The sequence below is a fragment of the Erpetoichthys calabaricus genome, chromosome 14, assembly GCF_900747795.2.
Source record: "Erpetoichthys calabaricus chromosome 14, fErpCal1.3, whole genome shotgun sequence".
Classification (NCBI taxonomy): Eukaryota; Metazoa; Chordata; class Cladistia; order Polypteriformes; family Polypteridae; genus Erpetoichthys; species Erpetoichthys calabaricus.
In genome coordinates this window covers 875097-900951 of record NC_041407.2, presented here as the reverse complement: position 1 = coordinate 900951, position 25855 = coordinate 875097, and the positions used below count along the sequence as shown (strand labels likewise).

The 25855-nt window shown below is 46.0% G+C and overlaps 2 protein-coding genes across 3 annotated transcripts in view; one reads left to right on the top strand and one right to left on the bottom strand.

The window, feature by feature from the left end:
* Positions 1 to 1321: 1321 nt before the first annotated feature.
* On the bottom strand, positions 1322 to 6783 carry LOC114664749 (nucleoside diphosphate kinase A 2). The gene is made up of 5 exons (XM_028818994.2): positions 6649 to 6783; positions 5452 to 5584; positions 3690 to 3791; positions 3473 to 3585; positions 1322 to 1550 (listed from the first exon to the last, which is right to left on the bottom strand). The coding sequence occupies exons 2-5, from the start codon at positions 5578 to 5580 to the stop codon at positions 1433 to 1435; spliced, it is 462 nt and encodes a 153-aa protein (XP_028674827.1). The 5' UTR covers positions 5581 to 5584; positions 6649 to 6783; the 3' UTR covers positions 1322 to 1432.
* Positions 6784 to 9758: 2975 nt separating this feature from the next.
* Positions 9759 to 25855, top strand: part of utp18 (UTP18 small subunit processome component) — a 28391-nt gene continuing 12294 nt past the window's right edge. For both annotated transcript variants that reach the window (XM_051936273.1, XM_051936274.1), the window contains exons 1-10: positions 9759 to 10243; positions 13634 to 13767; positions 14250 to 14345; positions 16333 to 16409; positions 16568 to 16656; positions 18462 to 18591; positions 19946 to 20116; positions 22415 to 22515; positions 22828 to 22918; positions 23570 to 23693. In XM_051936273.1, the coding sequence (XP_051792233.1) occupies positions 10043 to 10243; positions 13634 to 13767; positions 14250 to 14345; positions 16333 to 16409; positions 16568 to 16656; positions 18462 to 18591; positions 19946 to 20116; positions 22415 to 22515; positions 22828 to 22918; positions 23570 to 23693 (1214 nt within the window). In that variant the 5' untranslated portion in view covers positions 9759 to 10042. The remainder of the gene's footprint in view (positions 10244 to 13633; positions 13768 to 14249; positions 14346 to 16332; positions 16410 to 16567; positions 16657 to 18461; positions 18592 to 19945; positions 20117 to 22414; positions 22516 to 22827; positions 22919 to 23569; positions 23694 to 25855) is intronic.

Here is a 25855-nt window from a genome sequence, read left to right as displayed (position 1 = left end):
GAGGTGACCTACATCATGTCTCCATGACAAGCAGAAGAAGCCAAAGCTAAAGGCCTGAATTTATTTTTATTTCATTTGCAGAGGGCCTAAAAGTCAGGTGGTCAGTTTGGCATCGAATGGGCAAACACAAAAAAAAAAAAAAAAAAAAAATGTAAAGCCCAAGGCTACAACATAAAACGTCAAGAATGACAGACGGGTGACTTTCTGAATCCACTGGACATTTAGGGAGCAGACGGGGGTCTCACCACCCCACCATGTAAACGTACAGGGGTCTGCTCCACTGGTCCCGTCTTCTATCAAGAACTATGGATGACAAGATGGAAGCAGCAAAGAGCGAGTGCATCATCATCATCATCCTGGAGGTCTCTAAATCCACCAAGAACAGAAGCAAAAAGGAACACAAATGGGACAAACCCCCCAAACACACCCAGGATGAGTGGCAGCTCACCACGCTAGGAGTCAAGACCCCCAATATGCAGGAATAGCCAGGTGGGTGTTGGCCAAAGGAAAGGTCCCTTTGGTATTCAGCACACGTGGCACTACATGGTCACCATTTATGTCCTGTGCTGGGTGACATCCTTAAAGGCCACCACCCTACACGGCATGGAGGGGCACAGACATGGGCACTGTGCTGGGTTTGTTATCAAGAAACGGCACTACTGGGAGACAAAGGGACAGGGTATCATGGTGGGCCACAGGGCATCCCCACCCGAGTAAAACTGGCAGCGTCTGAATGTTTTAAAATCTGTGGCAGATGTGCAGAAGCTCCACATATACCAGCCAGTGCCAGTGGGCACAGCTTCTTCACATGCCCTCATATGCAGGTTTACTTTCACTTTAATGCATCTTTGAAGTCTGAGTTTCTAAACCAACTCTAAGATGGGCCCCGGGTTTCGTGATCCACACCTACATACGAGGCGCCATCTTTCAGGTTCCGCTGTAAAGTGTGTTGAATGTTTCACTGCCACGCGGTGCGGGTTGTGCCAATGCTATCTATAGCAAAGTACACAAGAAATAGCCGCCCAAGCTTCTTATCAGTAACCTTTCCACCTTCATTGGCCTGCCAAAGATCAAGTCCTCGTCTGAACCTCTAAGGCCGCTCTCGCTTCTCGCCCAACTATGTGGAGCGCAGCCTAAACTGCTAAGGGGGGGATATATGGCGGGACCTGACGAGGTGTTCCTTACCGGCGACTAAACTTCAGTCACAAACATCCCAAGTGCCACCACCCAGATGGCACTTCTGGGCCTTTTAACAGGCAAGTCCCTCATAGGACCACCAGTGCCCTCCTGTGAAGAGAATTCAAAAGCTGCACACACCGAGTACCCAGAATACTTCAGCTTTATTGAAAAGTGCTTGTTTGATCGATTAACCATTAAAAACCAGACACTGTTCTGTTCCCCGGGTTGACTTCTTTTGGAATGATGGAGGGCGTCACTCGTAGATCCAGTTCCTGGAGCAGCTCTTGTACGCCACCAGCTCTTCAGGTTTAAACCACAAGCTGATCTCCTTCTTGGCACTTTCCACAGAGTCACTGCCATGGATGATGTTTCTGTGGGACACAGCAATGGAATCGTTAAAAACACCAAACACCAGCACAGGGAACGGACAGGACAGCAATTAAGTCAAAGGTCAGGGCTCTGGATGAAAACCAATCAGCCTCAGGGGTGAAAGGTCACTTCACTCAAAGAGAGAACCAACAGCATGGCGACGTCTGCAATGGGACCGGCGTTTCGACACGGCAGGACCAAAGCCAGCTTGGCGAAAATATCAGAACTGGGGTTTTTAGGAAAAATATTGTGATCATCCAAAAAGTCGAGGGACGGTCAGGTTTCAGACCTCTTTTGGAATGACGTGTGTGCGTCTGTGTGTGAACACGAGAACAACGTGAGGACGCCGTCACCGAGCGCAACCAACTCGACTTACAAGTGTCAGGTACAAAGCGTTGCTTTCCATCCACTTCTGGGTTATTTCTGCTAACCCGTAGTGCTACTTTAGAGTCCGACTTCTTGAACTTCACTTTTATTATTAATTGTTCATTAATAATTTGTTGTCGACGGTCCTTTAATATACACAATATATAAAAATAAATCCGTCTCACGGTTTACTACTCAAATATCCAACACCACACTTGAGTATTTGACAAAGTCACAGGGAGAGCCGTCCTGACCGTTTTCTAATCAGCTAGCAGTGTGAGGCCCGGACTCCCGGAGACCAAGGATTCTGGTACTTCAGTCAATGGCAGCGCCCACCCACCCACCCGCCTGTCTGCCCATCCATCAGTGGCTAAGCGAGCTTCACTTTGGTGTCGGTCGCCTTTTTCAGCTCCATGCTGTACCTCGCACTTCCAGGACAGACAGACATTTCCACACGTAGAAGATTTCTTCATTGCACAACTGCAGGTCTGGGGGCCGCTCGGCCCTTCTAGGCCGGATTTCCTGAAAGGTCTCACGTTTTTGTCCCAACCCAATTTCTAAATGGCGCTGCCAAATCCAAAATGGCGCAAACAACATTCCTGCCCTTCATTTCAGCCACCCGAGGAGTTGACAGTCGCTGCATTCTGTGGCTTGCCATTTAACGCAATGCAAGGACAAAAAGGCTCATCGTCCTCCAAGGCCGGGGTCCTCAATCCAACCCAGTCGCTTCATCAGACGCTCTTATTACTCAAGTCACACTTCTGATTCACTTTAGTGGTCTCGCTCAGTAAGATTTTGAACCCTTGTTGCTTATTTTAGTCTTCGACGTATTCTTGGTTCTTAATGGCTCCTAACGTGTTAAAGAGCAGCACTTCTCATTTAGCTCGTTACCATTGTGTGTATTTATCATGCACTATTGAGTTTAATTAAATACTTGGAAGGAAAGTGAAGGACGGAGAATTCCTCCTCCATTTTAGCCTTCAAAGCATTTGGATGATCTCCTTAGAAAAGGGAAGAAAATCTCCGATGATACGAGAAGGACCTGACATGGCAGAGTTAAAGCACCAACATGCCATGAAATTAAAATTATTGGCAAGAACGGCTTTCTAATTAAGCCACCGGGTTGAAACAAAAACCTGCAGCCACTGCGGCCCCCCAGGACTGTGACTGTGTAGATAGGATGGCATTCGAGGCAGGGGTGTGCGGGGGGGTAAGAAGGCCTACTAATCTGCTTCAGGGCACACATGCCTATATGGTGCTCCAGATCTAATTACGTCATTTTCACTGCGCTATAACTTAAGTTTATTACACCGAGAATTCACAGCACCTGCCCTGCATTCCAAAATGGCGGGGAGACGGTGGGCAGTCGTGCAGTTGCACAATTAGTACAGTACAGGACCATCTAAAGTGACCCAACATGACAAAGTGAAATTAAAACAAAGACAGTTCCAATTAAGAAACTTGCCTGGTCAAAACTCGGCCCACCAGGACCCCAAAACGGAGGCCCTCAAATTCAGCTGTGCAGATTTAAAAATGTTCCCCATAAATCATCACTGACCTGCCAACTTGGATGCAGAAATCACCACGGATGGTACCAGGCTTCGAGTCTGCTGGATTGGTCTCGCCCAACATGACTCTGCCAGTCTTGACTACATTGAGGCCTTCCCATGCCTGTGAAGTGAAGAAAGCAAGAGTATGAAGCTTGTGCCCACGTGCAGGCAACCTAACTGGCATTACAAACAAAATAAAAATAAATAAAAAGCCTTTCAAATGACCATTGCCAGAACCGGCCCAGAATTCATGTACTTGACCAGGCCGCTGTAGAAGGGTCGCTCTCGCAGATCAATGTAGTGCTCCTTCAGCAGCTCTTCAGAGGCCTGTGGGGTTAGAAGGGAACAGCAGTTTGAGCAGACAGGACCTCCTCAAAAGCTCCAAGTCCTTTCACACGCACTGAACTGGTCACTATGGGGCGGGCAGTGTGGCTTGGCCATTAAAGCTTTGGACTCCAAGCCCTGAGGTTGCGGGTTCAGTTCTTGTAGGACCGAGCGCAGGTCACGTCACCTGCCTGTACTCCAATTGGGAAAACAAAATGGAAGCAATGGTGTCTCAAATCAGAGGAGGATGTCAGCCGAAAAAACATACAGGCCACTTAACTGGAGTACAGGCATAACCTCCAAGTGCACAGTGACAATGCAGACCATTCAAGATGGCCGGTGGCACGTCCCCATTATAATTATCTAGTTCGAGCCCCATCACACTGCACAACTTACAAACTTCACTTCTGTAATCCTAAGCAAGTCAGGGCCAGCTGATATCCTGTAACACACCAGTGTGTGACTGGTCAACAAAAGTCAAACCAGCGCCATTCTGACTGGAGATGTAAGGGGGCCTGTGTGTGTGTGAAATGTGACACCCAGAACAACATTCAGCCAGAGATCCAAGAAAAGAAAAGAATATCAGCGTACCGGACCACAAGACTGTCCAATCACAATGGAAAAAGGCAAACCAAGACAAAGGCTGGACCCACCATACCTGCAAAACATCTGAACGCCCACCTGTGCCGCCTGGCAGCGAGTCAACTGGCTGTCAAAATGTCAAAACCCGTCACCCTTGGAGAGTCTCATTTGTGGAAAGCGGTCATCCTTACTTGACGGAGGCCCAGTGGCTACAGCCGTCCAGTTACTGAGAACATTAACTTCACACTTGCAGAATAGGAAAATGGAACAACCTAAATCAAAGTGAACCATGCCCAAGTTTTCCTGGGCACCTGCATTCACCCTGCTCTACACAGAACATCTCTATCCAAACTCAAAGGGCACCTTCTCCAAGACTGGAAACCAGGAAGGTGAATTTCCCATTTCAGCATTGGATGCCTTGAAAGCCACCCAGCCAGGCAGCAATGTGCTTTTATATGCCATGGCAAGTTGCCCCATGAAGTTTGAGGCCTTGTGCCTAGAAAGACTGGTGGTATTCACGGTGAGGCTGGATATGTGGTGCCCCCCAGACATCCAGTGTAACATATACACGAAGCGCACTCCATCGTGGTCTCGAGCCCACCAATGGTGCCAACAGGAAACACTCTTGCAGTCAGAAGCCCACCGAGTCACTAGAGGGTGGAGTTCTTCTTTCACTCTGTGAGGACAGTGGCAGTCTGACAACTGAGGGGGGCACACAGCCGAATCAGAGGGGGGCACACAGCCGAATCAGAGGGACTGCCCCTTCAACCAAACACGTCTTTCAATGTCAAGCCCCCAAACGATGGGATTCTTTACTAAAACACATCTGGGGTCTTCCCCATTCTGTTGTCAAATCTGGTCTGAAAACTTTAAAAATCGCTTCTCACTTCCATATTGTAACTCCAAGCCCGAGAAGTCCTGCATTTTTAATCCCTCCTTTGGTGATTCGCCGTCTGATTATTTCTACGAACACACCCAGCGTTTCGGAAAGGCGCTACCCAGTAAGCGTGCACAGTTAGACCACACACACACACACAACAGCCCATGCCAGCCGCAGTGCCCGCCGGGCGCCCACACCTACTTGCATGAACTTCATGGCCACCAGGCGGAAGCCCTTCTGCTCGAAGCGCTTGATGATCTCGCCCATCAGTCCCCTCTGGACCCCGTCTGGCTTGACCGCGATGAAAGTGCGCTCCTCGGTTCCGGACATGGCGCTAGAAAAAAAACAAAAAAATAATAAAAACTACATAGAAAACAAACGAGAATTGGAAAGAGAAGACGCGTACGGAACGTCAGAGGGCGGCGGGGCTTCCCTTACGGAGCGTCGCTGCGCGGGACTCGAACTTGAAACGGCGACACCCGACTTTCGCTCAACTGCTCCGCTACATAACGCCGGGGAAAGCGAAGCACACGGCAGCACCTGTAATTAAACTAATCGGCGCCTCATTCAAGGACAAAGGGGGCTGCGCCCTTGAGGCGGGGAATCCCGGCGCTCGACCTGCCGCCGGCCACTCGTCACATTCCGACACACGAGCCGGGCTTTTGTTTAAGGCTTTGCGGTTTCTGCACCGTCTTTTCCGCCGGATCGTCTTACACCTCATTAAAGGCACGTCGAGGACATTTAAACACGGAAGAGCCCAGCAACAGCGACGTTAAAGTACAACACCAAAACTGGCTCCGTGTCAAAAATGGCGTCCCCGGGTTAGAACTAACGAGCTCCACAATGCATACAACTGTGCTCGGCACACATCAAACACGAGCCCACGTCCAAAACGAATACAAAGAGGTCGTGACGATCAAAAAGGATTTGCTTTGGAAACTCTGCGAGGCCCTGCCGGTGGGCCTAACGCCGCGCGCTCGCAATGCCACTTAAAGCCAGCGTGAAGTGGCCGTGTGGGTCCGAGTGCCCGCCGAGATCTGCCGCCACTCCGCCCCAAAAAAGGCATCGAGACGAGCGTCTGGTTTAGTTTGCGGCCACCCGAGCTGCTCCACAGCCGCATGCCGCTCGCCCCTTTTAGGGAAGCCTCGATTTTTACGAGGTCCGGCGCTACAGGTTAGCCGCTTGTCACAAACTAAATGGTAAACTTGGACGAGTGTCGCGCTGGACCTCAAGCCACCGGCTTTTCACTTCGATGGGCTTTCTCGTGCTCCGTGGCACCGCTCAAGTTGAACAATGTGCACCCTACTCGGCCCATCAGAGGCAGTCCTGCTGACTCAACGGGCACGCCGCTGCTGGAAGCAGTAAAGTAGTCCACCCCACCGACATGGTGGAATTTACCTGATATTAAAGGAAGCCTCACAAGACTGGCCAGTGAATCAAAACAGCCGAGCACTTCGGTGTCTGTCAGGCAACGGGAAAGACGGAGCGGGCCGGGGAGGGTTAAATAGACGTGATGGGCGGGCTCGTGACGTCACAGCCGCCATTTGGGCTCCCACGCAGACCGCCTTGAAGAGCCAACATGGCGGCTGAAGACCTCTTCGCATACCCGCTCGGACTATAGGACACCGCGCTACGGTATTGCCCATTTCAAAGTGATGTACAGTAGTATATACGGGAGTGCTTCATTAAAAATAGATGAAGAATAATAAACTTACAGAGAAGCACGACATGATCGCGGCGTTAGCTCACAGCCGCCTAAATACAATTCAGCAGCATCGGGGCAAAGCAGGAGCAAAGCATGGATGGGGCGCCGCTCCATCACAGGCAAGAAAATAAAAAGTTGTGTTCTAGTTACCCCTAGATGAACGTGTTAACGGTTACGTGTCACTTTACACTTTGTTCTGTCACAGTGGGAGTTGCATTTGCATTGTTTTAATATTTGTGGAGTGATCGTTTCTGTTTGTCCCAGGAACGGGAGAATTTGATGAATGTTTCAATGTAAAATTTTATTTGCTAGAATTCAAAATTACAAAGTAAAATCGTCAAAGCAGAAAACGATAAATACAATAAACGGCCACAAAGAGGAATTCTGTGCTGTGGTTTATTTATGTGTTTATTGGAATACAAGAATCCAACAGAACAGGTCATCGGTGTCGACTTGTTGTCACCTGCATTGCTATTAAATGTCCAGGTGACACATCTGGCCAGTCAGGTCACACCCGACACATCACTGGGTGCTCGTCATATCTTGGGTAAGAGTTTGATAAGAGACCCCGAGGTGGTGCCCCCAGCCGTGGCCCACCTGACTGGCAGATGTGAGGCTGAGGGGCTGGCGGTGTGGACCTGGCTTGGTCCCGCCCCCTCCCCGCTCAGCCAGCACAATACCAGTGCCCGCCATCTCCAGGCCTCCTCAGACGACTGAAGTACAAGAGGATTGTGGATCTCCGCTCCACACCAGCATCAGGCTTCCAGTGTGCCCGTGGGACCGGGCGGGCACCATCCAGGGGAGAACACAGAAGTACCAGCAGACTGGACTGGTCAGACGACACGGTGGCCAGGAGGGCCAGAGCGGGCAGGACTTGATGTGGGTGGGCAGCTGCAAAGGCCGCAGTGCGACTTCTGGGTTGAGATTCTGGTCATAGGGTGACTTGTGCCAATCTCAGGACTCAGGATAAAAGGCCAGCCGGCCGGCGTGACGAGACTTGTGTCCCTGGGACGGCTTTATCTGTTTAATGTCCGTATTATAAATGTGTCTCACCCGCTGGATGGTTTACATACTGGCGCTTGTATTTGGTAATAAACATGGAGAGAAGCGTTTGGTGTGCCTGAGCAGGGTAACCACTTGACTTTGATGAATTTTGTATGAAATTTCATTTTTCTCTCAACCATCAACAATATGAAGAGCGTATTAGGAGCTCGCCGACTTCCTGAGTTCTGACGATTAAAAGCACAATAAGAGACCCAACCCATCATCTTCCACCTTTACTAACTGGCGACTGAAGTCACTTGTAATCTTTACACAAAACAACCGTAACCTCAACAAACTCGCTGTCTTTCATCTTCAGTCAATCGGTTAGAAAGAACCTGCGTGTTCAGCTCTTAAAGGCCGCAGGTCCATTATAAAGGAATTAGTGACCTCTGTCCATCGGGAGAATTTGAATATTGAGCTTTGTGGAGTGGACATTAAAACTACGCACCTGCAGCTGTATTTCTCGTGCCGTTACAGTAATACACTTTGGAATGATTCTGGCCAAAAATTCCCTCTCTTTCCCATTTTACTAGAAACGACGCTCCTGAAATATCACTGCAAAACGACGGAGGTCCTGATGCTCCCTGTTTGTGAGACATGGACGCTACCCAGTGACCTGAGACGAAGACCGACGAAGACGAAGATCCTTGGGGGGGCTGCTGGTTTGGGGGGTCACATGACCTGCATTGTGAGGGGGCTTCAGTTACAGCAAGCACTACGGCCATGTGGCGTGATTACCCGAGGGTCACCCAGCTCGCAGGACCCTCAGTGTGCGATGCCCGCGTCACACCTGACTGTGGCAGATTGAGGGTCATTTCCAGAGGGTGGGACTGGACTGTGTGTCTACCTGGGGGGTCCCGAGCTCTTTCATCATGTGGTGGGTGTGTACCAGTGCACGCTCCCCAACCTCACCTCACCTCACCTGACATAAATCTTTGGGATTCTACAGGGGGTAAGAAACTTTAACGTTTGTTGAATGTCCTCCTTATTTTAGGGAAATTCTTTATTCACAAGTGTAAATATCTCCAACTAAACCTTCACTGGTGTTTTATTTATCAAAGAATTCACATTGAACTCTAACTCCTTAAAAATATATGGAAAGGAAATCAGGGAAAAAATGGCTAAGTGTTATTAATGATTTTATATGAAGAGACCTCCTAATTCTTTTTTTCTTATTTCTCTTGTGTTTTCTTTTTTATGTGCTCGGTTTAATTACAACATTGTCTAAATTGGAGAATTATATTTTGCTTTATATATATTTAGTATAGTATATTTAGTATTCTCTTCATTATGTAAAGCACTTTGAGCTACTTTTTGTATGAAAATGTGTTATATAAATAAATGTTGTTGTTGTTGTAGTAGTATTATGTATTTAATATATATATATATATATATATATATAGGGTGGTCCAGATCTAATTATGCGACAGTTCGACTGACAACCATCTCCCCGCCGTTTTGGAATGCAGGGCAGGTGCTGCCATCTGTCGGCAACAAAAAGAATTTGAAGTGAATTCTCTCCGTGCAGGGCAGGTGCTGTGAATTCTCTATGTAATAAACTTAATAAGTTATAGCGTAATGAAAACTGCATAACTAGATCTGGACCACCCTATACTTCTGCAATTCATAAAAAAAGTTAACCAAAGCGGAAACAACTCTGACGCGTAATCTTTACTCCGGAAGTAAATACCGGTTCGTCGTGATCTTTTTTTTTTTTTCTTTCTGCCCGGTGTTTTGAGAATCCGCGTCATCACATCGATTACTTCGGTAGTCCACGGTGTTTGTTACCCACCGAAGCCGTTTCGTGGGCGTCACTGACAATCCCCTCAACATAAACGTCAAAGGTGAAAGGTCGGAGGTGAATAGTGGATCCACGTGCTTCCACACGGCCCCGCGCTCGTTCAGTTCCATGGAGTGTTTACTCGCGAAATCGTGTACCTCTGATGTCTGCTGCAGCCGACATTAACGAAAAGACGGCGAGCAATTGAACATTCGTGGAAACTCTCAGCTAAAGAGCGTTTAGAACAGAATCTCGCCGGCGCAATGGAGGGCTTGCAGTCAGCGGCGAAGTCGAAGAGAGGAGTAGCCCAGAAAAGAGGCGCGCAGGCCGCGGCTCTGGAAGCCAAGGTGCGCCGCCGACACATCAAGGCGCTCGGGGAAAAGGACGAGAGCGAGCGGTACCTGGAAGAGCTGGTGTTCGGGGCCGAAGACGAACTCATCGGAAGACTGTGCGGAGCCGACAAGGTGAGTGAGCCGCGCCGCCTTCGTCTCCGTCCCCAGCGGTCCGTGTGACTCGACTAGGGAGCACAGCGCTGCGGCAGCCGCCAACAGAATTGGTCGTTTAACTCGTTATCGCAGTCAAGAAAGCGGCGGTAAAGGCTTTGGGCCCCGAGGTTGTGGGTTCACATCCAGTTACTACCACTGTGTGCCAATGAGCGAGTCGCGTCACCTGCCTGGGACCAGTCGGACCTCTCAGATATTGTAAGTCGCTTTGGATACATAAATGTAAGTAATGTCAGCGAGTGGCGTTTACGATAAGCGGGCGAGAGAGTTTGTGTAGACGTAGGGGGGGAAATCTGGCGGACCTGCCTAGAAAAGACTCGCAGTAGTTGTGTCTTTGGCTGGAAAGGTTGCTTTGCATTTCACATCAAGTTATCTGCCATGAAATGTGTACGTGCCGTGTCTCCTCAGAACACTCGATAACAGTACAGTAATACTAAAACGTGTCTGGGGTGCGTAAAGATTAAATCTGAAGGCACTGGCATAATGTTTAAGGTGGCACCAGAGAGGTCAGGGCACCTGCCAAGACTTCACATCGGGCCGACAGGCGCAGTGACAGTGAAGAGGCGCCGTTGCTACTGATGATGATGATGATGAGGAGTTTCAGTTCCGGGCTGGCCATCCGCTCCTGAATGCTCGACACCTTTTAGCGGTACAGTAGTTGTAGAAGTCATCTGATCCAAAGGGAAATGTCGCTTTTATGGAAAGGCAGGGACTAGAGAAGAATTGAGATTATATATTATATTATCAGTAGTTCTAATGATTATTATTAGATTACACACTGTATTAGTAGTAGTAGTAGTAATTATAATGATTATTATTAGATTATACACTATTATTAATAGTTATAATAATTATAATTATACACTATTATCAGTAGTTATGATTATTATTATTAGATTATACACTATTAGTAGTTATAATGATTATTATTATTAGATTGTACACTATATTATTAGTATTTATAATGATTATTAGGTTATCCACTATATTATTAGTAGTTATAATGATTATTATTATTAGATTATACCCTATATTATTAGTAGTTATGATTATTATTATTAGATTGTACACTATATTATTAGTATTTATAATGATTATTAGGTTATCCACTATATTATTAGTAGTTATGATTATTATTAGATTATACACTATTAGTAGTTATAATGATTATTATTATTAGATTGTACACTATATTATTAGTATTTATAATGATTATTAGGTTATCCACTATATTATTAGTATTTGTAATGATTATTAGGTTATCCACTATATTATTAGTAGTTATGATTATTATTAGATTATACACTATTAGTAGTTATAATGATTATTATTATTAGATTGTACACTATATTATTAGTAGTTATAATGATTATTATTATTAGATTATACACTATATTGCCAACCGTATTGGGACGCCTGCCTTTCCACACACACATGAACTTTATTGACATCCCATCCTTAGTACATAGGCAGTGATATGGAGGCGGCCCACCCTTTGCAGCTCTAACAGCTTCAGCTCTTCTGGGAAGGTGTAGGAGTGTGTTGATGGGAATTTGGGACCAGGGGAGCATTTGTGAGGTCAGGCACTGATGTTGCCTCGCAGTCTTTTCTCAAATTCATCCCAGAGGTGTTTGTTCTCACAGGTTGAGGTCAGGGCTCTGTGCCGCCACACCAGACTCGCTCCTCCATTTCTTTACAGACCTTGTGTTGTGCCCTGGTGTGTGCCCAGTCATGTTGGAACAGGAAGGGACCATCCCACAAAGTTAGGAGCATGAAGTTGTCCAAACTGGCTTTGTTTGCTGAAGCATTAAGAGTTCCTTTCACTGGACCTAAGGTGCCAAGGCCAACCCCACACCATAATTCCCCCCCCCCATACCCACCATACTTTACACTTGGCACAGTGCAGTCAGGCGAGTCGCATTCTCCTGGCCGGACACATCTGCACTGCTCTCTGGTCCAGTGGCAGCCGGTGGGCTTTGCGTTGCACTTGGTGACGTCAGGCTTGGCAGCAGCTGCTCGGCCGTGGAGACCCCACTCATTCCATGAAGCTCTCTCTGTGTGCTGCACTGTTGTTGAGCTTTTGGAGGTCTGTAGCTATGGACTCTGCAGAAAGTTGGCGACTTGTGCCCACCTCAGCATGCGCTGTCCCCGCTGTGTGATTTCACGTGGTCTGCCATTTGCTTCCACTTTGTTCTGACCGCACTAACAGTTGACCGTGGAGTATTTAGTAGTGAGGACACTTCATGAATGGACTTCTGGCACAGATGGCATCCAATCACAGTGCCACGCTTGAATTCACTAAGCTCCTGAAAGTGACCCATTCCAGCCCTAGGTGCTCGATGTTATACACCTGTGGCCATGGAAGTGACTGGAACACCTGAAGTCAATGATTTTGGGGGGGGGGGGGGTCCCAATACTTTGGGCCATATAGTGTATATTTAATGCTTTAATTTGGAAAACGAGAACATAACTCCAGCATTCTGCTATTCAAACATCTAATGACAACATGGCAGATGCAGCCGTTGACTTTGCATAAAATGAAACAGAAACAAAAGAAAAATAGAAATACAGCGGGGGGGGGGGGGGAGAAAAACACAATTTAATCCCCAGCCAAAGGAGCGACACGAGGAAAAAAAGAAAACGTTTGTCTGTTTTTTAAAGAAATAATAAAACCACTGGTAACATCAGAGAGTCCCTCACAGGCCTAATATGCTTCTTCTAAATTAATATTAACGAGTATAAAAAATAAACCAAAAGCTTTGGACATCTCCGAGAGAGTTTGAGTTTGTCTAATTTGAGAGGATGTCACTTGCTCATTGAGTCGCAGAGGATAAATCAAATTGAGAAGTTCTACACCACACTGGCACTGCCCTGTACCCGTTGGCCGCGTGTGCTGCTTCGTTTGTGTAATTGGCGTTTGAGGGGCGCTGGTTGGTTGTTAGAAGTTTTCTTGGGCGACTGTTCCCCCTTGAGATGAATGAACGATCTGTTCAATACGGCCTTGTCATATAGTGCCTTTCACATCTGCTTATCTGTGTAGGACTTGGAGCCTGAAGTTTGCACCAAATCTTTATGCGCTCCCAGTGCTTTATTTTAATAAAAATGTGTTTGTCAGAATTCTCCGTTTTATTGGCCTTTGATCACCCAGCCTTTAAGAGTTGTCCCAGTTGCTGCTCTTCTTCTGTGTGGCCTGGAAATCTTAATGCTGGGAAACTTCATGAAAAGCGGCCAGAAATGTACAAAAGAAGTGGAAGGTAAGATGATTCTTACAGCGGGGAGGCAGAAGAGAAGCCGAGAGACCATCGAGATCTACACCGCAGTGTCACATGTCTGGCTAATTTGTGTTTGCAGGCACATGACACCGTGACGGGTGATCTGCTGGCTGAGGACTCCAGTGACGCAGAGGTGGAAGATGAGTCGCGCCTTCAAGTTCCTTCTGCTAAGAGGGCCGCCTGGGAGGATGAGGATGATGAGGCAGATGAGACGTGAGTGCTGTGGAATTACTGAGAAGAATAAATCGGCTGTGGTGGGGTCATCATTTCTGGTTGGGTGGGGATGCCCCATTTGAACCACTTGCTGTGGGTGGCACTGCATGGCAGCGATGCGTCTGAAAACCAGCACTTGGTTCAAACTGCCTGCTCATTTGAGTCTGCGATGTCGGACGTCTCTTGTCATCACACAAGGGATGCACTGGAGACTCGTGACTGGTGTCCTTTGGTAAAATGAAGTTCCTCACTCCGTTGGTGCTTTGGTAGTGCAGTGGAGTCTCGAATGACTGATCTCGTGTACCTGGGAATTTGGGGCGTCTTTTTTTTTTTTTTTTCTTTTTCCTAAGGAAGTCCTGCAGTTCCTCCATCAGGGCGCTGGGTTGTGGTCAATGGAGCCTGAAAATGTTACAAAGCAGGCTGTAATTGTGTGAAGTGTCTGTCACCTTAATGTTTTGTTTCTGTTTCTTTCCTTTTGACAGCATCGATATGACCCATCGATATCGGAAGGACTTGCTGAAGAGCGATGCAGAGAAGTTACTTCCAAAGCAGAAGTTTAAGCAGAGACTGAAGGAACAGTACGTGAAGACGCTCTTCTCTGCTCTTTTTGTTCTTTCTTTGGGCAGCTTAGCTCCTGAACCCCACCGACGTGGTGTGTCATTTTGAGTCTCAAATTCTTAATCCACCCCTTCCCTCCACGTTGGCACTGTTTCTCATGGCAGAAAGTGCTGCCATATAGCCGCTTGTGGCATAGTGGATTTAGGGTTTGATTCGCAGCGAGGGGGGCTTTTGTAGCTGTTTGCACGTTCTCTCCGTGCACAGTGTGGGTCACATCATGGCACACTTGTCTTCCTCTCCATTGGGCTGATGTATGGTATGTACCAGGTTACCATGCGCTGGACTCGTCCCGTCGAGGCCTTGCACTGTGAATAGTTTTTAGACCCCTTCAAACCCACCCTAGAAAAACCCAGTCCAGTAAATCCTCAAAATAAGAGAAGGTGTTTGAAATTAAAACCGAAAAATCAATGTCCGCTTTATGTATATTTATATAGCACATTTAAAACAACATCGGAATGCTGTGGCCAAAGTGCTTTACAATAATAGAATTAAAGAAATGCATACAATTAACATCCGTCCATTATCCAACCCACTCTATCCTAACTACAGGGTCATGGGGGTCTGCTGGAGCCAATCCCAGCCAACACAGGGTGCAAGGCAGGGTGCCAGCCCACCGCAGTGCAGTTAACGTAAATAACATAAATAGAAATCAAATACAGTAAATAGAAGTAATGTTACATAATCACAATGAGCCACAACAGCTGTATCTCATGGTCAGTCGTGTCAAAGGCAGCAGTCTCGTCCCGCAGTGCCACCCGATGTCATTGAATACTCTCAGGACGGCCGTCTCATCACCATGATAACGCCTAAAGCCAGATTGGTACATTTCAAATAAATGATTGGAGTTAAGGTGATCAACCAATTGATTATAAATAATTTTTTCTAATATTTTAGCCAGAAATGGTAATTGGGAAATCGGGGGGGGAATTGGCTACAACTCCAGGATCTAATTGTGCCTTTTGTAGACAGGGACGCACCGCAGCATCGGGCCAAACTTGAGTGCCTCACTTTGCCAACCTCTCATTAAGTCGTCCTGTTTTAACTCTTTTAGGGCGGATGTCAACTTTTGTCGAGATTCGGGGGTAGAGGATGGTAATCAGCTGTAAACTGCGACAAAACTGGCCGTTACGTGTTTTGCTAGAAGAAACGTTAGTTTTGTGGATTTGACCTCGACTCCATGCGCGTGAGTGAGCAACCACTAAAAAGGCATCGATATCTGGCAAGAGACCAAAGCGAATGCACAAAGTGAAATACTCTGTGGAGGACATTTTGCGTATTATCATTGAATCAGACTCGGACTTGTTGGACTCCAATTTTGCTGTAAGTGATCTGGAGACCGAAAATGACAGAGTGGTACCAGCATCAGCTGATTGCGGCGCTGAATGCATTCATGTAGCTGATGCACCTACCGCTTGGGTGGACTGCCACTTACGATGACAACAGGTACAAACCAGATTATGTCACACTGCAAAAACAGCCAGGCAGCAAGCCCACCATGTATTCCTGCTGGCCATCAAGCTGCCCACACAGCTGCTGCTGCCAGAGATGCTAAACAGGTGCCAACAGCAGCAACAGACATTTTATATTTGAAACCATCGCTTTGTGCGCTTTCCAGAAAACTTGAGCTTTTGGCAAAAAATATTCTGCCCTCAAAGAGTTAATAATGTAACGTGTTTAGGGCAAGAGCCCTGACTGTGCCACTTGGGCATGCGGGTTCCGTGACACACATCTGGCCACGTCACGTATTGCAGTAGTAGCTGTCACGTGTGAGTGCTTCTTTATTTGTTTTGGTCTCCTATTGGCTAACATTCGGGGTCTTCACTGTCGGGCGGTCCTGCGTCTTGAGGTGTAGTGGCGCCTGCCTTGAGTCAGCTGGTTTTACCTTTAGCTTCAGCCCGTCCTCTCAGTTTTGTGTGGCTTTTCACGGTTTGCCGTTTCATTTTCAAGGTTTCAGAAAGCAATGGGAGGAACGCCAGCCTGGGCAGAGAGCAACCTCAAGAAGAAAACCAAGAAGAAGGGAGAGGGTGAGAAAATGAAGCCACTTTGACGGATTTGCGGTCTTGTTTTGAAAACTGTTCAGTGGCGCCGTAGAATTTTGTATTTCTCTTTTTATTTCACTGATCAAGCATTTCTGTTTAAAGTCTCCTGTGAAATGTTACAGACTCGTTTTAAATTATTCTAGAGGACAGTGATGAAGATGAAGATAATTTACTACAGAGGACAGGAAACTTTGTGGCACCTTCGGATTCCCTTCCCAGAGGCATCATTGAGGTGACTTGTTTGTTTCCTTCATGTCTTCTCAGATTCTATAATCTGCCATTGTGAAGAGCCAGCTGCCCACGACTGTCCCCGCACACACACAGGGTGTGTCGAGGGCGCTGAGCGTAAAGCTGTGGCTCTCGGACTCGGTTGTGGGGACCCCGTGTGGCTGCAGGTTTTTGTTCTCCTTTATTTGGACTCCGAGCCTAAGTAAGCAAACTGTTATTTATCAGTTTCTATTTTGGAGTAAAAATAGTATGAGGGTGTTGTACCGTGTTAGCCATTATGAGTGTAGTGAAAAGTCGAGCATAATGACAGCTAAAAAGATTACAATATGTAGGCTTTCAAGGCAACTCGGGGCTCCTTCTTCAGGCAGGATGTAGAAATTCCTAATGGAAGTCTGTTCATTTTTCGGTCGATTATACCAAGCACGTCCTGTATGTGTGTTAGCTTAGTGTTCTTTACTTTGCTTTTTAAGGTGCTCATCCTGATTCACATTTTTCTTTTCCAGGTGTTTTGGCTATTTAACCCATTATTGACTAATATTAATAATAATAATACATTTTATTTATACAAGGCGCCTTTCTAAGCTCTCAAGGACACCGAGCATCCATCTTCCAACCCACTGAATCCGAACACAGGGTCATGGCAGTCTGCTGGAGCCAATCCCAGCCAACACAGGGCACAAGGCAGGAACCAATCCTGGGCAGGGTGTCAGCCCACCGCAGGAGACACACAAACATACCCACACACCAGGCACACACTAGGGCCAATTTTTGGACTGTGGGAGGAAACCCACGCAGACACGGGGAGAACATGCAGACTCCACGCAGGGAGGACCCGGGAAGCGAATCCAGGTCTCCTAACTGCGAGGCAGCAGCACTACCCACTGCGCCACCGTGCCGCCCACCGAACAAACCGCACATTATAAACAAAACTTAAAACATCCGAAAATATAAAATGAAAACCAAACAAAGCCACTGTAATCATAAAGAAAAAGCCACGACAAACACACCAGTGGGCCTGACGTTGAAGTGACTTTCGCCTTCAGTGTCCTGTGCCCTCTTGTCTGCTGTGCTAGTTGTGAATTGAAGGATATCAGTAAGGGGCAAACCTTAAGAGGGCCGAGTCGGAGCTAAGATGCACTTTTGTGTTCATCTTGTAACTGCTGTGCTGTTCTGAATGCAAAATAAGTGAAGAAAGGAAAACAAAGGAAGCGCTGAGCTAATCGGGGGAGTTGGAGGGACAGGGACTCTGTGATTGTGAAAACCTGAAACCACCAAGGCCACCAGGACGGAGACTGAGAGCCGTTGGCGTGAAGTAGGGCTGGGACTCTCTTTAATGAAGGATGTAATTATCAGCTTCTTTACAATCAAAATTCTAGTTGGTTTCCTCTTTCATCCAAAAAAATCTCTGAGGTGTTGGAGAACAAAGATGAGTGGACACCCCGAATGCTGACTCCATGAAGCAGGGGCATGTGCCACTCGGCTTTTGCTAGATGGATGGCACTTGAACGACTGTCAGTAGAATGTTGCATTATTTGTGTTTGGTCTGTAAAGTGCATTGCAGGCCGTAAATGGTTTTCCTACTACAACCTTACTCCTCTTTAACAGAAACTACGTTGTGTAAAATCAAAACTGAAGAATTAGTTGACACAAAGTACTGAGCGAGTTGCACGCTCACGCATTCTCAGAAATGGATAATGTTGGCGTTCACATTTAATGCAGGAGAGTTGGGGCAGGTGACAAAGCACTGGGTCACAAAGAACGCCTACCGATTTACTTCCAAATAAACTTCCCATTTAATATCTTCCCTAGATGAAAAAATGCCTCAATGCCAACAATGAACGCCCATCGGATGCCAAGCTGACAACAGTGAAGTTTCATCCCGCCGCACAAGTCATAATGACGGCTGGTTTTGACCAGTCTATTTCACTCTTTCAGGTAGGTGTCTGTGCAGTAATGTCCGGTGTGTAAGTCGGTGCCCTTACTGTCTTAGTTTATATTTCTTGCTCGACTAACACATAGTGTGGCACGTGTGTGTGTGTGCGTGTGTATTTCACACTCGTAAGGTTTGTGCTGTGCAAGGCTTCATTACTGTTCACTTCAAAGAATGGCGACATGTAAAGTGAGCCCAGGCAGTGACGGCATTGACAACGCGCACAAATGCTGGCCTCCCTTAGGACGTTACGTTAGTGCTGGTGGCCGTCAGATTAGCCCAAAATGAAGGTTTGAATATTCATATCTAGTTCAGATAGGCTCACAACTGTAATCACTTGTGTTTTTATGTGCTGTGTAGACTGTATGTACTGTACGTCTACAGGTGGGCTGCCAGGGTAGGTGAGGTTGAGGAGACTTGGAGGGTCATGGGCTGTGCAGGGGTCGACGTCCCGTTTGTAGAAGCTGCCCAGGGTTTGTGGTGTTTAAGTGTCTGTCTGACAGTTCCATATTTGGAGTCCATGTCCCCTGCCTTGGGTAATTCCTTGGAGTCGCCACTGCAGTATTGTGTCTGGAATTTGGCAGGCTTAATGCCTACTGGGGGGCTGAAGAAGTTTATAACAAGTCACAAGAAACGGCCAGGAGATGGTAGACGGGGTGTGCGAAACCTGACTTGATACTTGGAATGGCGGTTGAGTTCTTCAGGTGGTCAAGAAATAAAACATAGAACTGAACTAAACTCGGTTTCTGCTTGATTCTCTTACAGTTGCTGCAGAAATGGAATATGGCTGATTTTTATTTTATTATGTAATTCATTGTGTCAGTCAATGTGTTTTACATCAGTAGAAAAATTAAAACACAGACCTTAAATGAAAATTTGCTAAGCGTTCTAAAACACGAACGGACTCCTCGCAATCCAGTAGAATCCTGCAGTATTGCAGAGCGAAGCGTGAAGAGCACGACGTCGATGTGAAACAGATACCCCTGTGTTTACATTCCAGTGTCAGTTGTTCCCTTCAAATACGACTTTTTAAAAATACATCTAAATTCACTTCAGAGGGTGACATCTGATCTGACAGCCCCACTGCAGACGTCCTGTTTCTTTGCTTGAAGTAAAAGCACATCATAAGCCTACTTCTGACACTCGGCTTCCCTTAGGGAGTTTTTTCTTATCTGCTGAAATCCTTTAAACATTATTACTTCCTTCATCTTGATGTGTGGTAAAGTGAATGCTCAGTCATTACCTAGGACTCAGGGACTCCGAATTTCTTCAGGTTTGAGATATGTCTGTTTTGCTTTCCTATAGGAAACTGCAAAGAGTGAAGGCCGACATTATTAAGAGTTGTTCTTTGCTTCACAGGTAGACGGCAAAACAAATCCAAAAATTCAGAGTATCCATTTGGAGAAGTTTCCTGTGTTCAAGGCTCGTTTCAGTGCTGACGGGGAGCAGGTTATTGCAACCAGCATGCGTAATAAAATGTTTTACGTGTACGACATGATGGGAGGGAAGATAATCCCAGTCTACGGCATCCGAGGTGAGCACTTTAAAGACTACTGAGGAATCTGATGATCTTACTCTTAAATGTCCTCCGGTTAAAGCTACAGAAGCACCCATGGATTCGTCGACAGCTGGTCTAATTGCTTCACTACGGTGTATTCTGTTTAGTGTTTGTCACCAAGTGTATCCACAGATTATGATAGTAAAATACAGTGCATCCAGAAAGTATTCCCAGCGCTTCATCACTTTTTCACATTTTGTTATGCTACAGCCTTATTCCAAAATGGATTAAATTCATTTTTTTCCTCCGAATTCTACACACAACACTCCATAATGACAACATGAAAAAAGTCTACTTGAGGTTTTTGCAAATTTATTAAAAATAAAAAAACTGAGAAATCCCATGTCCATAAGTATTCACAATCTTTGCTCAATACTTTGTCGATGCCCCTTTGGCAGCAATTCCAGCCTCAAGTCTTGTTGAATATGATGCCACAAGCTTGGCACACCTATCCTTGGCCAGTTTGGCCCATTCCTCTTTGCAGCACCTCTCAAGCTCCATCAGGTTGGATGGGAAGCGTCGGTGCACAGCCATTTTAAGATCTCTCCAGAGATGTTCAATCAGATTCAAGTCTGGGCTCTGGCTGGGCCACTCAAGGACATTCACAGAGTTGTCCTGAAGCCACTCCTTTGATATCTTGGCTGTGTGCTTAGGGTCGTTGTCCTGCTGAAAGATGAACCGTCTCCCCAGTCTGAGGTCAAGAGCGCTCTGGAGCAGGTTTTCATCCAGGATGTCTCTGTACATTGCTGCAGTCATCTTTCCCTTTATCCTGACTAGTCTCCCAGTTCCCCACAGCATGATGCTGCCACCACCATGCTTCACTGTAGGGATGGTATTGGCCTGGTGATGAGTGGTGCCTGGTTTCCTCCAAACGTGACGCCTGGCATTCACACCAAAGAGTTCAATCTTTGTCTTCTCAGACCAGAGAATTTTCTTTCTCATGGTCTGAGAGTCCTTCAGGTGCCTTTTGGCAAACTCCAGGTGGGCTGCCATGTGACTTTTACTAAGGAGTGGCTTCCGTCTGGCCACTCTACCATACAGGCCTGATTGGTGGATTGCTGCAGAGATGGTTGTCCTTCTGGAAGGTTCTCCTCTCGCCACAGAGGACCTCTGGAGCTTTGACAGAGTGACCATCGGGTTCTTGGTCACCTCCCTGACTAAGGCCCTTCTCCCCCGATTGCTCAGTTTAGATGGCTGGCCAGCTCTAGGAAGAGTCCTGGTGGTTTTGAACTTCTTCCACTTACGGATGATGGAGGCCACTGTGTTCATTGGGACCTTCAAAGCAGCAGAAATTTTTCTGTAACCTTCCCCAGATTTGTGCCTCGAGACAATCCTGTCTCAGAGGTCTACAGACAATTCCTTTGACTTCATGCTTGGTTTGTGCTCTGACATGAACTGTCAACTGTGGGACCTTCTATAGACAGGTGTGTGCCTTTCCAAATCGGGTCCAGTCAACTGAATTGACCACAGGTGGACTCCAATGAAGCTGCAGAAACATCTCAAAGATGATCAGGGGAAACAGGATGCACCTGAGCTCAATTTGGAGCTTCATGGCAAAGGCTGTGAATACGTATGTACATGTGCTTTCTCAATTTTTTAATTTTTAATAAATTTGCAAAAATCTCAGACTTTTTCACGTTGTCATTATGGGGTGTTGTGTGTAGAATTCTGAGGAAAAAAATGAATTTAATCCATTTTGGAATAAGGCTGTAACATAACAAAATGTGGAACAAGTGATGAAGTGCTGTGAATACTTTCCGGATGCACTGTATGTAGCAGTGATAAAAGTGAATATGGAAGGCAGGGGACCAAAATGCAATTCTGTGTGTGCAGGTTAGCCGTGCAGTTCAGGCTGACAGATAATCTGGCCGTCTGACAGCAAAGGACAGAAAATTAAACCTCCAGTTCACAGCATTACTTGTGAAAGCAAACCTCTAGCAGCTTCATATACAGTGGGGATAGAAAAGAATCTTTGAAATATTCTGATGTGCCGTTTACCGGCAGGTGGACACACTTTATCTGGCATGAAGACATTTTCTTAATGGACTGCCCTCCCAGGGGCACTTAAAAGAGAGCTGAAGAAGACGCTTGGTCCGTCTTTATTTATTCCACGTCTTCTCACAAACCTAAGAAATTGTGCTCCCCCCATTAGTATACTGTATATATGTCCTAAATAAAGGGTCCCACATTTGTGCAGGGGGGTGGGGGTGTGTTTCTGATTTTTAACATGGAGTGAATATAAAAGGAACCCTATATCACCTTTTGTGTTAACAGGATTAGAAATAAATCGAATAAAGCAGTTTGAAGTTTCCCCTGACGGCTCGTTTCTCCTTCTCTCTGGAAGGTCCGGATATCTCCACCTGTTGACTATGAAGGTGCTGTTTCTGTGTTTTGTTTGCCTTCCCTCATTCCTCCAGAGTGGAGTGTTGTGTGGGTTCACATTTCCATCCAGTGTGTGTATTTTATAACGTTGACTAGACTATCTAGTGTGGAGTGGGCTTTGTAGCACATATCTGTATTTATTTCCTTTGGTGTTTTTAGATAATTTGGAGTTATTTGAATAAAATTTTGGCATAGCTACTGCATTCCTTTTTTAATAATGTAAAAGTGAGAAGATATTCTTACCAGTATTTAGATTTATTTGTAAGTTTTCACTTGACAGACTTGATGTAAAATTCATTTTTCAGACAAAGGAACTTGTTGCCAGCATGAAGATAAATGGAAACATTGGAGCCACAGCTTTTTCTCCAGATGGCAGCACGATGTACGCTCATTCTGGTAGGCACTCACAATTGTCTCTGCTTTTGAGTGACTTTTAATTTTGCACATTTTAAAGTAATTTGCATTTCTCTTGAATGACTTGTGGTTCTCTCTGCTCTGCCTGTTACTGCTTCGTCCTCACAAACACCTGATTGGAAGGAGACCCCTCAGGTGGTGACCATTTTGAAGTATTTCCCTTGTCGTGATTGATAGCAAAGGGCCTTTATATCCTCTGAACTCCCCACAATACCCTGTGGATTTGTGGCAGATACGGGGACCATGTGGAGTTGCTGCACCAGTTTGTTTTTGCCTGTTGAGCTCATGCCATGGATGTTTATTGGCTGGCACTAAGATTTTCCAGTTTTCTGTAATCGATTAAATCTGCTTTCCTGGCTTTGGCACCAAATAAAATCCATGAAGACTGCTCAGTAAACTGCTCACAAAGTTTGTGTTGTTTCTTAGCGGTGATAATTGATCTCCCAGCTTCCATTAATTTTTAAAATCTCATTTCCAAAACATTATTTTAATATATTAATAAAATATGAATTTCTTTACTTTTAGCCATATAAATATGACAGATTTGTATGTAAAACGATGAGCTGGTGTGAGTTATTTTAGAATATTCTTACAAAAATCCTTAATGAATGCCTCTTGTGTCTTTCCCTGCAGATGAGGGTGAAGTGTTTATTTGGGACGTAAAAAGTAGAAAATGCATCAATAAGTTTACAGACGATGGCTGCTTGAGGGGAACCAGTATTGCCGCCTCTCGGAATGGGCAGTATGTAGCATGTGGGTAAGTACAGCACCAGAAACAGGAGTCTGTACGTGTGGAGGCCATACCCGAGTGCGCAGATGCATCCTCCTCCTCCTCACTCATGCTGCTTGATCAAGTAATTTAAGCAGGGCAGTGCAAGCGTGGCGTCCTGCATGAGCCAAAGGTGTAGACACAATGTGCGGGCAGATTCAGGTTACAGAACACTCCTGCATTGACTTTGCTGCCTGTCTTATTTCCACTAGTTGGCTGCATGAGTCTGACCCACCTGAGCTGATCCTGACAGTCATTCAGAAATTTCAGCAGAGCACAGGCCTCTTGGGTTACTCACGCTAATCGAAGCTTTTGCCATGCTTCCCATTTGCTAAATTATGAGCAACCAGATCAAGCAGCTAGTTTATCTTTTATGGGTAAATAATTACTTTGTGGTTTGATGGGTTTGTCTAATGCTGGCACCACTTTACATGACTTCTAGTCAGGGGATTGCCAAGCTTGAAATACCACGGGATGATAACTTACACCATTCTGTGATGACAGATACACATTTCCAAAGTAGCATGAGGTCACACTTTGTTTTACTGACAACCAGTTAGGTGCTGCCTTACAGAACTGGTGCTATGTGTATGCTTTCCAGTTCAGATGTAACCTTGGCCATTTCTGTATTCCATTCTGTTGTGGTATGTAAAATATGAGTTTTCAGACCGACGAGCCTCTCATTGGGTGTTTTGGACCAGTTTGCGAAGTCCAGAATTCCTCCTTTCCTTATTCCTTATCGCTACATTATACGTAATGTACTTCTGTCTGAGTGCTCATTGGTTGTCTTCCCTTGCATACACACAGCCCGACCGTACAACTTGAGACAAAGTCAGACCTGTTTGGTTTTGTCACAGACTGGTTGGACTGAGTCACAGGGAATGGCACACTGCATGAGTAGCTGTCACGTGAGCGGCACGAACGGCCCAGACCCACAAAGATTAAGAAAATGAAGTCCATGTCTGAAAAGTCAAGCAATATGACCGAGCCTTAAAGCACAGGGTGGCGTAGATAAGATGTAGCAAATACAATGTGGCGTCACTTACACTTACTGCTACATTCCTCTCTTTTGACAAATCATCTCTCTCTCAAAAACATCAGACGTTACTCCTTAACAATCTGTAGATGATGTCTTTTGAACAAACGGGTATTGCTAGCTAAGCAGAGGCGAGGTGCACTCCAACGTGTGGCGAGATGTAGAGCGACTCAAACAGAGGCTGGCGAGTGAATGAGGAAGGCCTCTGCCCACAGCCACTCTCTCTCGGATTAGCACAAATACATCGGTACGGCAATTGAACTCTGGTACTTAGTGTGATGTGAGACATCGCAAAATCAACCGGAAAGTTCAAGCAAAATATGGGAAACAACCCGATCTAAATCACTTAAGTAATTCTCTCGTGAAAAGCGGGCAGACATACGCACAGAACGCACTTGGACCACAAACTTTTTAAAACTGTTTCTTAGCGAGCACCTATGGGTCAAGGGTAACCTACATTCCAAATTTCAAGTTCCAAGTCCTCATGGTTCGGGAGATTTTGTGAGGAGTGAGTCAGTGGGATTTGGCTTTTATATTTAAAAAAAATATATATATATATTATAATATATGTAATATATAAAATAAAATATGGTTGAAATAGTTTTACTGTTCAGTAATGCAAAGAGTACACAACACGTGTTTCGCCCTAATTCTGGGCTCATCAGGCGTACACACTCACTGCACCCCCTCTCGGGAATCGAACCTTGGACATCAGCGTCGGAGGTGAAGCCCCTAACGTTGCGCCACGGCGTGTGGTTCGTTTATTTGACAGCATGGAGATCGGGGTAATTACATTCATGGCATTCATAGTCTGAATCACAATCTGATTGTATGGGTGGTGTGTGTGTGTGTATATACACACTGCCTGGCCAAAAAAAAAGTCACACACTCTAATATTTTGTTGGACCGCCTTTAGCTTTGATTACGGCACGCATTCTCTGTGGCATTGTTCAGATAAGCTTCTGCAGTGTCACAAGATTTAGTTCCATCCAGTGTTGCATTAATTTTTCACCAAGATCTTGCATTGATGATGGTAGTCTGACCGCTGCGCAAAGCCTTCTCCAGCACGTCCCAAACATTCTCAATGGAGTTAAGGTCTGGACTCTGTGGTGGC

Excerpts from the sequence above, each read along its gene's own strand:
- LOC114664749 (XM_028818994.2), bottom strand. The coding sequence starts at position 5,580 with ATGTCCGGAACCGAGGAGCGCACTTTCATCGCGGTCAAGCCAGACGGG. Across the intron at positions 3,792-5,451 it reads TGGCCATGAAGTTCATGCAA|GCCTCTGAAGAGCTGCTGAA; the intron begins GTAGGTGTGGGC and ends CTAACCCCACAG. Across the intron at positions 3,586-3,689 it reads CTGGGCCGGTTCTGGCAATG|GCATGGGAAGGCCTCAATGT; the intron begins GTCATTTGAAAG and ends TTCACTTCACAG.